We start from the raw sequence: 12836 nt of genomic DNA on the forward strand, positions 1-12836 counted from the left end.
GGTGGTGCTACCGGCCATGTCCTGCGGTGCTACAGCCATGTTGGTGGAGATGCAAGTTCTACGATTTTCAGAGTCATGTTGCTACAAAAGGTCGACGTCGTTGCTACATAGGCCTCCGTGCGGAGCTGCAAATGCTTCCGGCGGGGCGCAGATGCTATTGGTGCTATGAAATGCGAGTATTGTTGCTACAAACCGCTCACAATTTTGCTACAAAGGCCATCGGGTGCAGCTGCAAAGGCTTTCGGATAGAGCTACAAAGGTAGCTGTCGGATGCTCGATGTTATAATAGATAGTGACCGGAGTTGTCTTCGATGTTGCAAAGCAATGTCACTGGGGCTACCATGGAATAGGTTGGTGCTGCTGTCGTTGCAAGGACCTCACCGGAGATCTCGTAATAAAATTGTGATGCTACAATAGTATATCTTGTTAAATTGTTCTGCGTTGTTGCTACTTTAGTATAAAATTGTGATGCGAGGTCTCTGGCGAGGTTTCCGTTAGGTCTTCGACGAGTAGTAGACGATGCTACGATAGTACAAACTTACTGCTTCAAATGTTCTGCTGTCTTGCTACTTTAGTATAAAATTGTTGCTACCAAGTAGTCGGCGAGGTATCTGATGAGGTCTTTCTCCGGCGAGTCTTTTGTTTTTTTCTTTCTAGATGAACCCTTTTTTTCTTCAATGAAGCAAAATCGGGAGATATTCTGCTGCGACGAAGCAAAGATTAGATTTTAGATGAAAATTGACATGTGTCAAGCATGCAAGCAGGAGGCTAGGAGGCTGTGAGCCTCCGAAGGATTCCTAGCACTATCCAAAAAAAGAAGACAGAAGCCTTCGGCCTCTAGGGCGGCCGCAGCTCTTCGGATGGGGATGGAATGGCGGGGCATCCCGAATGGTGAATGGCGCGTATACCAGGTCCCTGGCGTATACCCACCTTGCTGGCGCAGACCGAGATAGTCCTACTCACGGCGTCAACAACTTCTTCAGCCTTAGCCTCATCATTTCCTCCACAAGGTAAATACTTGGTTGGCCTTTCGGTTTTTGAGTCCACCCAAATCACCCTCTGTTGCCTTCAAAGTTCAAATCCAAATCCAAATCCATGAATATCAACCATCACATCTAGGATTTCACATCTAAGGTTTCATGTCTAAATCTTACCAAATCAACGAAAATATTGGATGAAAAGAAGAGGATCGGAGGAGAATACCTCAACGGATGGGTTGGAAAGGCACTCCATGGACAGATCTGCAGAAATCCACGAAATCTTGAGAGGGATTTGAGAAGGAAGAGAAGGGAGGGAGCCTAGTCGGGAGAGGGAAGAAAGAAGAGAAGCAGAGGCTCGGGCTGGAGGCGGCTCGGGCGCCACACATACGAGGATGTGTGGCGCCTATGCGAGCGGCGCCACATGCCCTGCCACATCGGCTGGCCATGCCACTTAGGCAGCTGCCCGCCAAGCAGGCCACGATGTGTGGCAGTGAAGTGTGGCGCCGCTCGTATATGCGCCACATGAAAGGGTTAGCCGAGTGTAATAGTTTCGTCGGAGGGTTATTGTTGCAATAGTTTCGCCAAAGGTCATTTTTTGTCAAAATCGCCGGATTTGGTTGACTAGTGGGGCCCGACCACTCCCATGTTAGTACAGGCGATGTAGGGTAAAAGAAGGTAGCTTTGAAGTTCCCTCGTTGAGAGAAGTGCTCGCCTAGTGACGGGAGCTTCAAAAGACAATGTCACCATGAAGTTCCGGTTCTCCCATCGACCTGACCCTTGGAGAGGGCCGGTGCTGCTTCCTTTGAGTTGGTTGATTAAAGCGATAGCGAATGAAGTAGTATAATCTTTTATCACAAACGAAAATCCGTTTTGTGATGATGGTATTAATTTCGATCTGAAGTTAACGTCATTCCTTTTGATGTAGCACTCTCTCAAACTAGTAATTCGTCTCAAGAATGAAGTAAATGAAACTAAGCAATTGTGTAGTGATTGTGTATGTGTGTGTACTCCCTAGCTTGCTAATTAATCCTGGATGCCTAGAGAGTGCTCCAAGGAAGAGGACGATGAGGCATCCACGGTCAAAGTGTGCACCGTAGGCGAATGGAGCGACGGGTGAGTCACGGTGAAGCTGTAGTCGCCGTGGACGAGGTCGAGCTCGGCCACGCCGTTGGCGTCCGTGGTGGCGGCCTCGGGGTGCGTCTTCCATTCAGCGATGAGTTTGTCCACGAGGTTGCCGGCGGGAAGATTGTTGAAGTCCTTGTCCGTGAGGCACATGACATAGCAGCCGTGCTTGTGCCAGGCGGCCCACATGACGATGCCCTCCACGTTGGGGTGGCCGTAGCCTTCCCTCAGCACGTCCTCCAGGTACTCCACCTGGTAGGGGCCCGTCTTGGGGGAGACGTCGACCTCGGTGAGCCAGATGGGCAGCTTGAGCTGCGCGAGCATGTCCAGCGTCGCCCTCACGTAGGGGATGTTGGGCGTGGAGAAGTGGCTCTCGAGGCCGACGGCGAGCTTGAGGCCGGCGTTGCCGGGGTAGGAGCGTATCTCCTCCATCTTGCGGACGTACTTGCTGGACATGGAGGTCATGTCCCCGGCCCACTCCAGAGTGCTGAACTCGTTCATGAACAGCGTCGCCGTCCGGTCGATCTGCGCCACCTGCTGGTAGATCTGCGCCGACACGTTGGGAGTGCCGAGCCTGGTCTCGTAGAACTCGCCGTGGAGGTTCTCGTTCATCACGTCCCAGGCGATCACCTTGCCGGCGTAGCGCGTGACGACGGAGTTGAGGCGCTTCTGCATCGCCGCCCTGAGCTGGTCGGGGCTCAGCGGGTTCACCCACGCCATCTGCGTGTTGTTGGTGTCCCAGAACACGTTGTGGCCGCGCACCTTGATGTTATGCTTCTGGGCGAGGCGGAGCATGGCGTCGGGGACGGTGTAGTCCTCGTGGTCACGCTTCCACTCCGTGTAATACCACTTCATCTCGTTCTCGAAGCTCGCCACCGTGAACCGTGAGGTGAACCACTTCTCGTAGGCCGGGATGTCAAGTATCTCCTTGGTCATGGCGTTACCCAACGGGAACCCAGGCCGGAGCAGCTCGATCCTCACGTTGGCCTTGGCCAACGGGACACCGTCGGGGCCCCGGGCGAGGACCTTGACGGTGCTCTTGCGGGCCTTGTCGGCCGACAGGCGGCTGTGGTTTTTCCACTCGGCGAAGGAGAAGGGCTGTAGGGAGACGCTGTCCACCAGGATGTCCACCACACCATCGGCCTCGAAGAAGAACTCGGCTTGTCCGGAAGAATAAGCAGTCATGCCGCCCTTTAGCATGCTCCAACAGCCGGACTTGGCCACGGTGGTTCCGCCGATGATGTACGCGCCGTTGGGAGCCTGGAACATCGCTTTCACCTCGGCAGTGCCGGATGAAACCTGCAACCATGCTGCAACAGAAACATATATTCGATCACAAGTTCAGAACTATATACAGATATGCATCGATGCATGCGTACTTTCTTTTCGGAGAGATGGAAGATACGCAATTCACTTCACCTGAGAGGGCATAGTGGGTGTTGGTCTGCATCTGGATCTTCTGGTACACGCTGCGCGACGGTTGCCCCTTGCTCTTCGCTGACGCGTACTTGTTGCCGGACGGCGAGCTGCTCACGCCTGCCTGCACGCCCACCGGCACCAACCAGCCCATCAGGCCGCTGTTGAACTCGCTGTTCTGGATAATGCCACCTTTGTACAGAGAATTCATCGGGCTGCTCAAGCACTGGACAACAAGATAAAAACCAACAACATGATTTACTCCATGCATGAGATTATCGTGGACATGGCTAGATGCAATTGAGTATCGTGAGATCATGTACGAAATACTTCTCATTAATTACTTTTGGAGATCAGCGCATTTTCTCAAATATTTTACTTAATTTTGGTGATTAATATGTTTGTCATGAACGTATATTGTAATAAGTTCACTGTTAGAGAAAAAACATGGACCAAGACTAATATGTAATTTCCTTGGGATACAGATCACCCATTTGTAAAAACAAGTGTATAGAGTTGAATTATAGAGTACATACAGTGGCGAAGGATGGAATTTTTTTGAGGTAGGGCAAACTAATAATGCCATCTCAATGCCAAAGCTTTACTTTTTTTTGTAAAAAGAATAATTTTATCGATTAAGACTTTTAAATATCCATCGTGAGCAACTAGGTCTTAATGATCTTTGTCGCCAAGAAACCCTTCCAATTCACCATCTCAATGAGGTGATTCTGTCTTTGATGAAATCATGATGTGTCTTTCAAATATCAAAAAAATCTCTAAATTTTCAATTCTACACTTTTGAATAATGAATATCACAAAGTTATCCTGCATATACCAAGATTCATGATAAATCTCTATACTAGAAATATACTAAGATTCATGATAAATCTCTATAGTAGAAATATAGAAACATTGTTATTTACATTGAACCTAGAATATGAGTCTATGTTTTCGAAGTTGATTTTACACAATGTTCACTAAAACAAGCATAACTTTCTCACACAGAGTCTGTTTTCGATGGATGACCACTAAAAATATTAAAAAATATATATATGCATCAAAATGTATTTACCAAAAATCAAGATAGGGCGGCTGCCCCGCCTTGCCCTAGGGGGAGTACATAAGATCTAGTATAAGTCATGGCTTAAATTTCCGATGTAAACTATCACCAAATTTCGTTTACTGTCTACGAAATCGCTTATTCCACGCCGATATTTTACCGGTAAGAAACCACTGATATATTTTGTCTTTTGCCAGAACCCAGAAATAAAACAAAACCTATCAGGCATTAAAACAAAAGCTACTTGCCTCAATGCTCGCTGTATGATCATAGGGAACAGACATGACCATCCATCCTGCACATACATATACATTAAGGGAAAATAGATTCGTCATATCTTCCTATATGCGATAGGTGGAAACTTGAAAAATACAAATCGTAAGAAACCTCTCTGGAATTGGAACAACAAACCGGGGTAAAATAAACTAGAGAAAACTAACCTTCAAACAGGGAAATGCATAGCAAAAATGTGAGCAATTTCCCCATGGCGACCACGAGTGTGTATGTGCCTTCGTCTACTCAACTGGAGGAGAGATGTTTAGTTGATGGAGAACGGGGTAAATATATAGGCAAGCGGTAACAGGTTCGTGCTTCAGAAAGACAAGGCTGTATGTTTGGTAACTTTTTCGATCTTTGACTGAAGCGGAAGACAAGGCAGGAGGAGCAACAGTTGTGCATTATGTGTGGATGCAGTTAAATCTTGCTATTTATGGGCTATAATGCACGCGGCATGAACGCATGCTCAGATCAGGTCGATCTTTCGATTAATGTCAATTAAATTAGTTCCAAAGTATGCAGTATTCAGAATATCTGGGTATAGTAAATAATTAACAAAAAAGATATAGATAACCAATATGATACCCAAATTACTTTGGAGAATATTGTAGTATTCGATATATTTGGGTCTAATAAATAAAGAACAAAAAGATATAGATAACCACTACGATATCCACATTACTTTGGAGAATATTGAATACCCAATTAATTCTGTGATCTAGTATTCTTAGGAGTTTTTCTCTAAAAAAAATATTCTTAGGAGTTTCTCTTTGCTAATTTCGAACTGTCGTGGCTAGAAGTAATGAGTCTCTATGTGAACATACTTTGCTTCAGGAGCTTATGTATTTTGAACTGTCGTGGAGTAGATTATAATGACGCAAGTTGCCGTGTCCGTCTAATTTTGGTCTCTACTGAAAGACACCAACTACGTGATTTTTTTTAATAATACGATTTTTAATCAACTTTATAAATTTTTCGATAAAAGGAATATATTAACATCGAGAGATACCAATTACATCGAGTCTCTGCAACAACGCAATACTCTAATGATAGTACGGATACACACAACAACAACAACAAAAAACTAAGAAACAAAAAGTCTCACTACGGTGTTTCAGCCCTAGCAGAAACAATACATCCACCACCTGAACAACATTTGAACTCCACGCTCTCCAAAAAGCGACACCTACAAGAAGAAAATAGTGCACAAGCACCGTCGTCGCCCGATTAAAAGATCTTAGGTTTTCACCCTGAAGATAGTTCCCGCTCTCAAAACAATGCCTCAACAAGGCCATTGCCAGTTACAATCAGTTAAGGTTAAACCTTGGATTTTCATCCTGAAAGGTAAGACTCTCTGTGCTGCCGCCACCACTTGCATATTGCTACTGCGAAACCCAGAAAACCAAGGAAGTCCGTCAACAATACAGAGACTCGAACCTCCATTGCTAGTCCCCCAATCCAGCCTTCATGATATTCTCCGCCTCTGATTTCACCATGGACCAGAATATCATCTAATGGCAACACATAACAGAGCTTCGCGTCGTTCCCTTCAAAATCAAACGGTCGGAATAAAAGCATTGGTGTGCACGATTGAATACCACCCAATCCAGCAAACTCCATGCATAAGATGCACTATTACATTTGCCGGCGGAGCTTTCTGAAACTCATCACTCCGGCCAGATCAAGACGGACATGCCTCAGGCAGGTCTTCATCTTCGCATAATAGAAACCCTAGAACCGCCACCATTATTCAGCTCGGGCCCAACGCCGCCGACCATCCTAGGCCGGCCAATGCAACGCGATGAGAAGCCTTGCAGCTGACCGACCCTCCACCAGCGACAACTAGGATCACAGAGAGGATAAGGATAAGACCGACCTAGGGCTTACACCCATCCGGCCCGTCCCATCCCACACCTCCACCGCCGCCATGTCCCGCCGCTAGAGGCCACCACATCCATCACAAGGCCGGCGCCCAGGTCGCCGTCCGTCGCACCGCCGCTTTCCCGGTCACACCCCCGCTCACGCCGCCGCACATCCGGTAGCCACCACGCCGTGGTGCCCGGCGAGCGCACCACGCCCAAAGCCGTGCAGGAGCTTTCCCGCACCGATCCACCACGCCCAAAAAGCTGAGCCTGGCCGCGTCCTCTGGCGACGGTGAGAGGAGGAAGGATGTAACATCCCAAATTTTCGAACAAAGAAGAAAATGAATTTCCTTTTTCCAAAAATGAGAACCAACAAAAACTTTTATTACATCATGTGCTGTGCATAGTGCTCATACTTAATCTTTGTGTTATTGCCTTGTTGTGTGTTTACAATCCTTGACAGTGTGCCAAAATCCTAAACCCTACCCCTTTTCAAAACCAAGGAGAAATCAAGAAAATAAAATAAAAGGATGAGGCATATGTGGGCTTATGGCTATTTCTCCAATAATGGCCTATGCCCTATTTACTTTGCCCAAATGGTGAAACCCTCCCTCAACCCAACCAACAACATTTTAACCCAAAACAATGATCCTTTGGATCAAAGAGAAAGAAAGAAAAAGAATTGAGAATTTGCAAAAACCCTCACATATGGGCCTATGGCCATCTTTGCAAATCTTTGACCTAGGCCATTTTGAATGGTGTCAATGGTTTGGAAGTGTTACTGAACTAATAAGAATCACTTTTGAATCAAGAAACCCCAAATCAAATCAAAAGAAAAATCAAAAACTAGTTACATGTGATAATGGTCACATGTGACATTTTTAACAACATACCCACTTTGAGCCACTTTAGTTAACTTTTTCTAAACTAAAATTTCTAATCTTTTTGCATAGATCTATTGTACTTATGAAAGTGAACAACTTGGTCAAAGTCAACCTTGCTGGTTCAAAGTTAAACTCTTAAAATAAGCATGCCAAGTGGCACCTTTGAAACAGATTCTAGATTCCCTCCACTTTTAGAATTTTCACAAACCAACTCCAAAATTCAAACCAAGACCACCAATAGATGCCAAACATTATTTAGAACACATCTATGAACAGATTTGGTCAAAATTCAACACACATGAGACCATTGCTTGTCATATATGTGGAGCACATAAAATCAAATTAGGGTACAACCACTCCAACACTAGTAGGAAAAGCCTCATCAGTGGCGCACCAAAAACACATTCTGTGGCGCATGGGTGGTGCGCCACAGAATTCTCGCCACAAAAATAAGGATTCTGTGGCGCACCAGCCAATGCGCCACAGAAAGCTTATTTCTGTGGCGCACCGGACGGTGGTGCGCCACAGAAACAGGAAGTCTTATTTCTGTGGCGCACCACCGCCGGTGCGCCACAGAATTTTTTTTAAAATTTCAAAAAAAGTGGCGGCCAGATCTAGATCTAGATCTAGATCTGGGGCCGCCGAATTTTTTTTTTAAATTTTTCTGGAAGGTCGCCGGAGGTGGGTGGGGTGGGTGGGTGGGTGGAGGATGAGGCCGGCCGGAGGAGGTGGTGGTGGTGGTGGTGGTGGAGGAATAGGAGGAGGTGGAGGTGGAGGTGGTGGTGGTGGTGGTGGTGGTGGTGGTGGTAGAGGAGGAGGAGGAGGAGGAGGTGGTGGTGGTGGTGGTGGTGGTGGTGGTGGTGGTGGTGGTAGAGGAGGAGGTGGTCGCCGGAGGAGGAGGAGAAGGAGGTGGTGGTGGTGGTGGTGGTGGTGGTGGTGGTGGTGGTGGTGGTGGTAGAGGAGGAGGTGGTCGCCGGAGGAGGTGTTGGTCGTGGTCGCCGTAGTAGGTCGCCGGAGTAGTTCGCCGGAGTAGTTCGCCGGAGTTGTTGGTCGCCGGAGTTGGTCGCCGGAGTAGGAGAGGAGAGAGGAGAAATGGAGAAGTGGAGGAGAGGAAGAGAAGAGGAGAGGAGGAGAAGGGGAGAAGTGGAGAAGTGGAGAAGAGGAAGAGAGGAGGAGAGGAGGAGAAGAGGAGAAGTGGAGAATGGGAGAAGTGGAGAAGGGGAGAAATGGAGGAGAAGGAGAAGTGGGCGCCAGAAATTTCAAATTTGGACGTTAATTCTGTGGCGCACGGGCACTTGGTGCGCCACAGAATTTTTTTTCTTTTTTTCTATTTTGCAGCAAAAAATCTTTAACTGGCCGTAACTTTTTACTCTTTTGGAATCTTTAACACGTTAATTCGGATGTAGATTTTTCGTGGGAACATTTTGATATATTATGCGTTTTTTTTCAAGTTCGTATGCAACCAGAAATCCAGTTTGATGATTTTCCCACGCAATTTTGCAAAAAAAGTCGAAATTATTGTTTGTTAATTCTCAATGGTAAAAGATGACATAATACATAGGCATCTTGAAGGGATTTATTTTTTGAAATTTTTATCTATTTTTTTTATTTTTTACAGAGGTTAAAAAGGCGATCCACGGGGGGGGGGGGTGGAGTTGCATGGAACTCATGTGCGCCACAGAAATAAGGCTTTCTGTGGCGCACCATCCCACGTGCGCCACAGAAAGTCTTAGTTCGGTGGCGCACCAGGAACAATGCGCCACAGAAAGTCTTAATTCAGTGGCGCACCAGGCCAGTGCGCCACAGAATGTCTTATTTACGTGGCGCACGTGATCCTGTGCGCCACAGAAATAGTGAAACCAATGATTGGGGCTGGCCCCACCAAATTTCTGTGGCGCATGGATCCCTGGTGCGCCACAAAATTAAGCTATTTCTGTGGCGCACCGTGTCTGGTGCGCCACAAAATAACTTTCTGTGACGCATTTTAAACGGTGCGCCACATAACTAAGCATCGCCTATAAGGGTTTTCCTACTAGTGCAACCACTATGTACCACCTCCCTTTTTTTTCTATCTTGTGCTCATCTATAGTGCTTTGTACCTCCAACCCCTCACCATGACCTCACATAGCCTTGCATGATCATCGTCACACACAAAACCATGCGAGAGACTTGGCATGTGTCACATACACATGTTAACTTTGATCCAATGTGCACACCCTAGACCCCTCTTGTCAACACCCGGATTTTTAAGTCCAGATGCCTATTATGTCATTCATCGCAATCCCAGGATAATGTTGTTGCGAGGCATAATAGTCGAATATCACAGTCATTATTTATTACAAGCCATAGTGTCATACAATCTTGAATCACATGATTCATATTACACAAATAGTTGATTTCCAAATCAACAACATACATAAGTTCATACATAGCGGAAGCGTAATAGTAACGGGACTCTCTAGTCCACAGGCCAACATTTGACGTCAGAAACCCCTAGTTGTCGTAGGCGTCCTGCTGGTCATCCTCGTGATAGTTCTGTTCCTCCTCGTACTCTGGCCATTTGAATAGCCAGGGACAAAGCCGTAAGTACTTCAAGTACTTGCAAACTAATACTATTGTAAAATGCCCATTAAAGAAACTAAACTCTAATTTAACTTGCATAAGCCAAATTTTAGTTCACAAGCTTGGATCATGTACTAACTATCTTAAGTGGGAACATTAGTGTCATTCCCACATCATTGGTTCAAAGCCCAAAGAGTCACCAAGTCACCATTCATATTTACTAAAGCTTTCGAAAATCTGACACCGGAAACTGTATGGCCTTTCCAACCGTCCGTAACCGTGGACACGGCTATTCGAATAGGTTTACACTCTGCAGAGGTTGCACACTTGTGCCACAACATTTGATTTCATCCGTCGGAATAACTCCGAGTCACCGTAACACAAGTACGCGGATCATCAACCATAACCTTTCACTTACACATCCTAGTATGAGCACCTCTCCCCATGAGCTTGGCCTCCCAGTGAAAACCAACTGTTAACCTGGGAACTGCACAGGGCTTGGCCGTACAATTTCACCTCAATTCACATCCTTTCTTAACAACGGAGGCAGCCTCAGCATAACCCCTATGATGTGTGTTCAGAGGGAACTCATACTAAAATCTATAAACTTCCAGTTAAGCCCTACCCATAATCAGGTATTGTGGGGGTACTCAAAAATTGGAAAGGTATCGCATTCAAACCAATATCAGGTTTTTTTCAAAAATCACCATCTTCTCTTGTTCACATTCAACTTCAAAACTCTTCAATGGAATGCTCCATCATTCCAAGGTTTCAAAATCAACCATTCACATGCTCCCATCTAATATAGTCAAATTTTAGTATTTTAGCACTAGCACTAATCATGAGGGGTGCTACTTTGCTTTGCTATCTCTTCTTATTTAGTAATCTTGTTCTCTATCCCAATTTTAGTTCATCCTTGGAAAACACAACAAGTAGAACTTGTATGGTGTACACATAAGATAGACTTGTATAAAGAAAAGTAAGAATCATGGTGCCTTGCTCAAGGTGAGCTTTGCACTTTGCAAGAGTATTATCTTGCCTTGGTAGTTCTCTAGGTTTTCTCCTTCTTCTTCGAGGTAGAATTCTCCTTCCTCTTGATAATCTCCGGTGCTAGCGTCTAAATTCGAATACGAAGTATAATCACCAAACAAGCTCAAAGGCTAATCTAAACACATCATTACTTCACACAAACTATACTAAGCACACACATAAAATAAGTAAGTGTATTGGTGGGTGACTTGAGGAAAAAGGTTTCCTCTTATTCATATGTGAGAAGTAAGGTTCATATGGTGTTTGGGAAATAATTTCCTCTCATTGAATCTTCTTAAGATTTAATTTCTCCTCAGCAATACATGAATCCTATGTTGACCCAAGTCAACCATTCATCATCATTATTGGAGAAAATGATTTAAATGAGGTAGACCACCTCATACTATTTAAATAACACTACATTTGATTTAAATCTCAAGTAATTCATATAAGAGAGTTTGAAACCAGGGGTCCAAACATCCCATGAATTTATGTGAGACAAGTTTAAATGAAGTATACAACTTCACATGATTTACTTTAGTAGTTTTGGATAATATCAACTAGTTAAACTAGTCAAATGATCCATTAATTAAATTAGGGCATGATCATGCAAAGTGACCACACCATTTTCTTGCAGAAACAATTAGTGTAAGTCAAATGTGAGCTACTAGAGTTGGAATTAACTTAATATCTATTTTGGTTGATTTTTAATAATTATTTGAATAAGTAAAAGTCCCTGTCTTGTTATTTTTATCACATTTATTCCACCAAGAATCTGACCATGGGGCCAGTGGCATTTGTTAGATCTCTTTCTTAGCTTTCCAACAACATAAAGTTCATCAAATTTGGTTTAGCCAATTTCAATCTATTGAATTTCTGAGTTGGAACCAGTATTGAAATTAAATGGATTTGGATAAATCGAATTTGAATTACTGGGCTACGCGGGAAAGCTAAGTGGGCCGAAACGTTTAAAAGCGGCCCAAAGCCAGCCCACCACGCATCTGTGCACGCGCGGGCCGCCTGACAGTGGGCTCCACCCGTCAGCGACTCATAAAAGCCGAAACGGTATGTTTTAAAGTGGATCGTTGGATTAGAATGAGATCGGACGGCGACCGGGCCATCGTCGTCTCCGGCGAGAGGGTTCACCGGCACGGCGGCGGTAGGGGGTCGGAGGCTCACCGTGGCTCCGGCTAGGGTTGGGCAATGTGCTCGACGAGGTTGTGGACGACGGCGAAGCAGCCCGTAGCGGCGGCGTCGTCGGGGCGGCCTCCTTCTCCGGCGATTGCTGCAGGGCTTCCGCGGCGGTGAGGCGTCGATTGGGCGGCGGCGGTGGCTAATCGATCATGGCGAGGTGCTCGGGGAGGTCGAGGAAGAAGAGGGGAAGCTGGTGGTGTGCTTGGATCATCAAGGGGAGGTCTCCTTTTATAGGGCGTGAGGGGTGCCGTGGGTGCTGCGGCAAGTCGACAAGGGCGCGGCGTCTCCGGTGAGCTAGGGGGCTAAGCGACGACGGGGTCGTGTTCACCACGTCAAGGCGGTACTGCGAGCGTCAACTGCGCGGCAAATGGGGGCGTACGACGGTCGGGCGCGTCCGTGTACTGCCGCGGCCGTGGCGGAAGGAAGCTTCCTCTCCGGCGGCGGTAGACGC

General features: G+C 46.1%; 1 protein-coding gene across 1 annotated transcript; it reads right to left on the reverse strand.

Moving 5' to 3' along the window:
• Positions 1 to 2003: 2003 nt before the first annotated feature.
• Positions 2004 to 5064, reverse strand: LOC124663562 (endo-1,4-beta-xylanase 5-like). The gene is made up of 4 exons (XM_047201251.1): positions 5019 to 5064; positions 4827 to 4873; positions 3522 to 3744; positions 2004 to 3412 (listed from the first exon to the last, which is right to left on the reverse strand). Exons 1-4 carry the CDS (start codon positions 5062 to 5064, stop codon positions 2004 to 2006), a joined length of 1725 nt encoding a protein of 574 aa, XP_047057207.1.
• Positions 5065 to 12836: the final 7772 nt, after the last annotated feature.

Source organism: Lolium rigidum, chromosome 6 (genome assembly GCF_022539505.1).
Source record: "Lolium rigidum isolate FL_2022 chromosome 6, APGP_CSIRO_Lrig_0.1, whole genome shotgun sequence".
NCBI classification, from domain to species: domain Eukaryota; kingdom Viridiplantae; phylum Streptophyta; class Magnoliopsida; order Poales; family Poaceae; genus Lolium; species Lolium rigidum.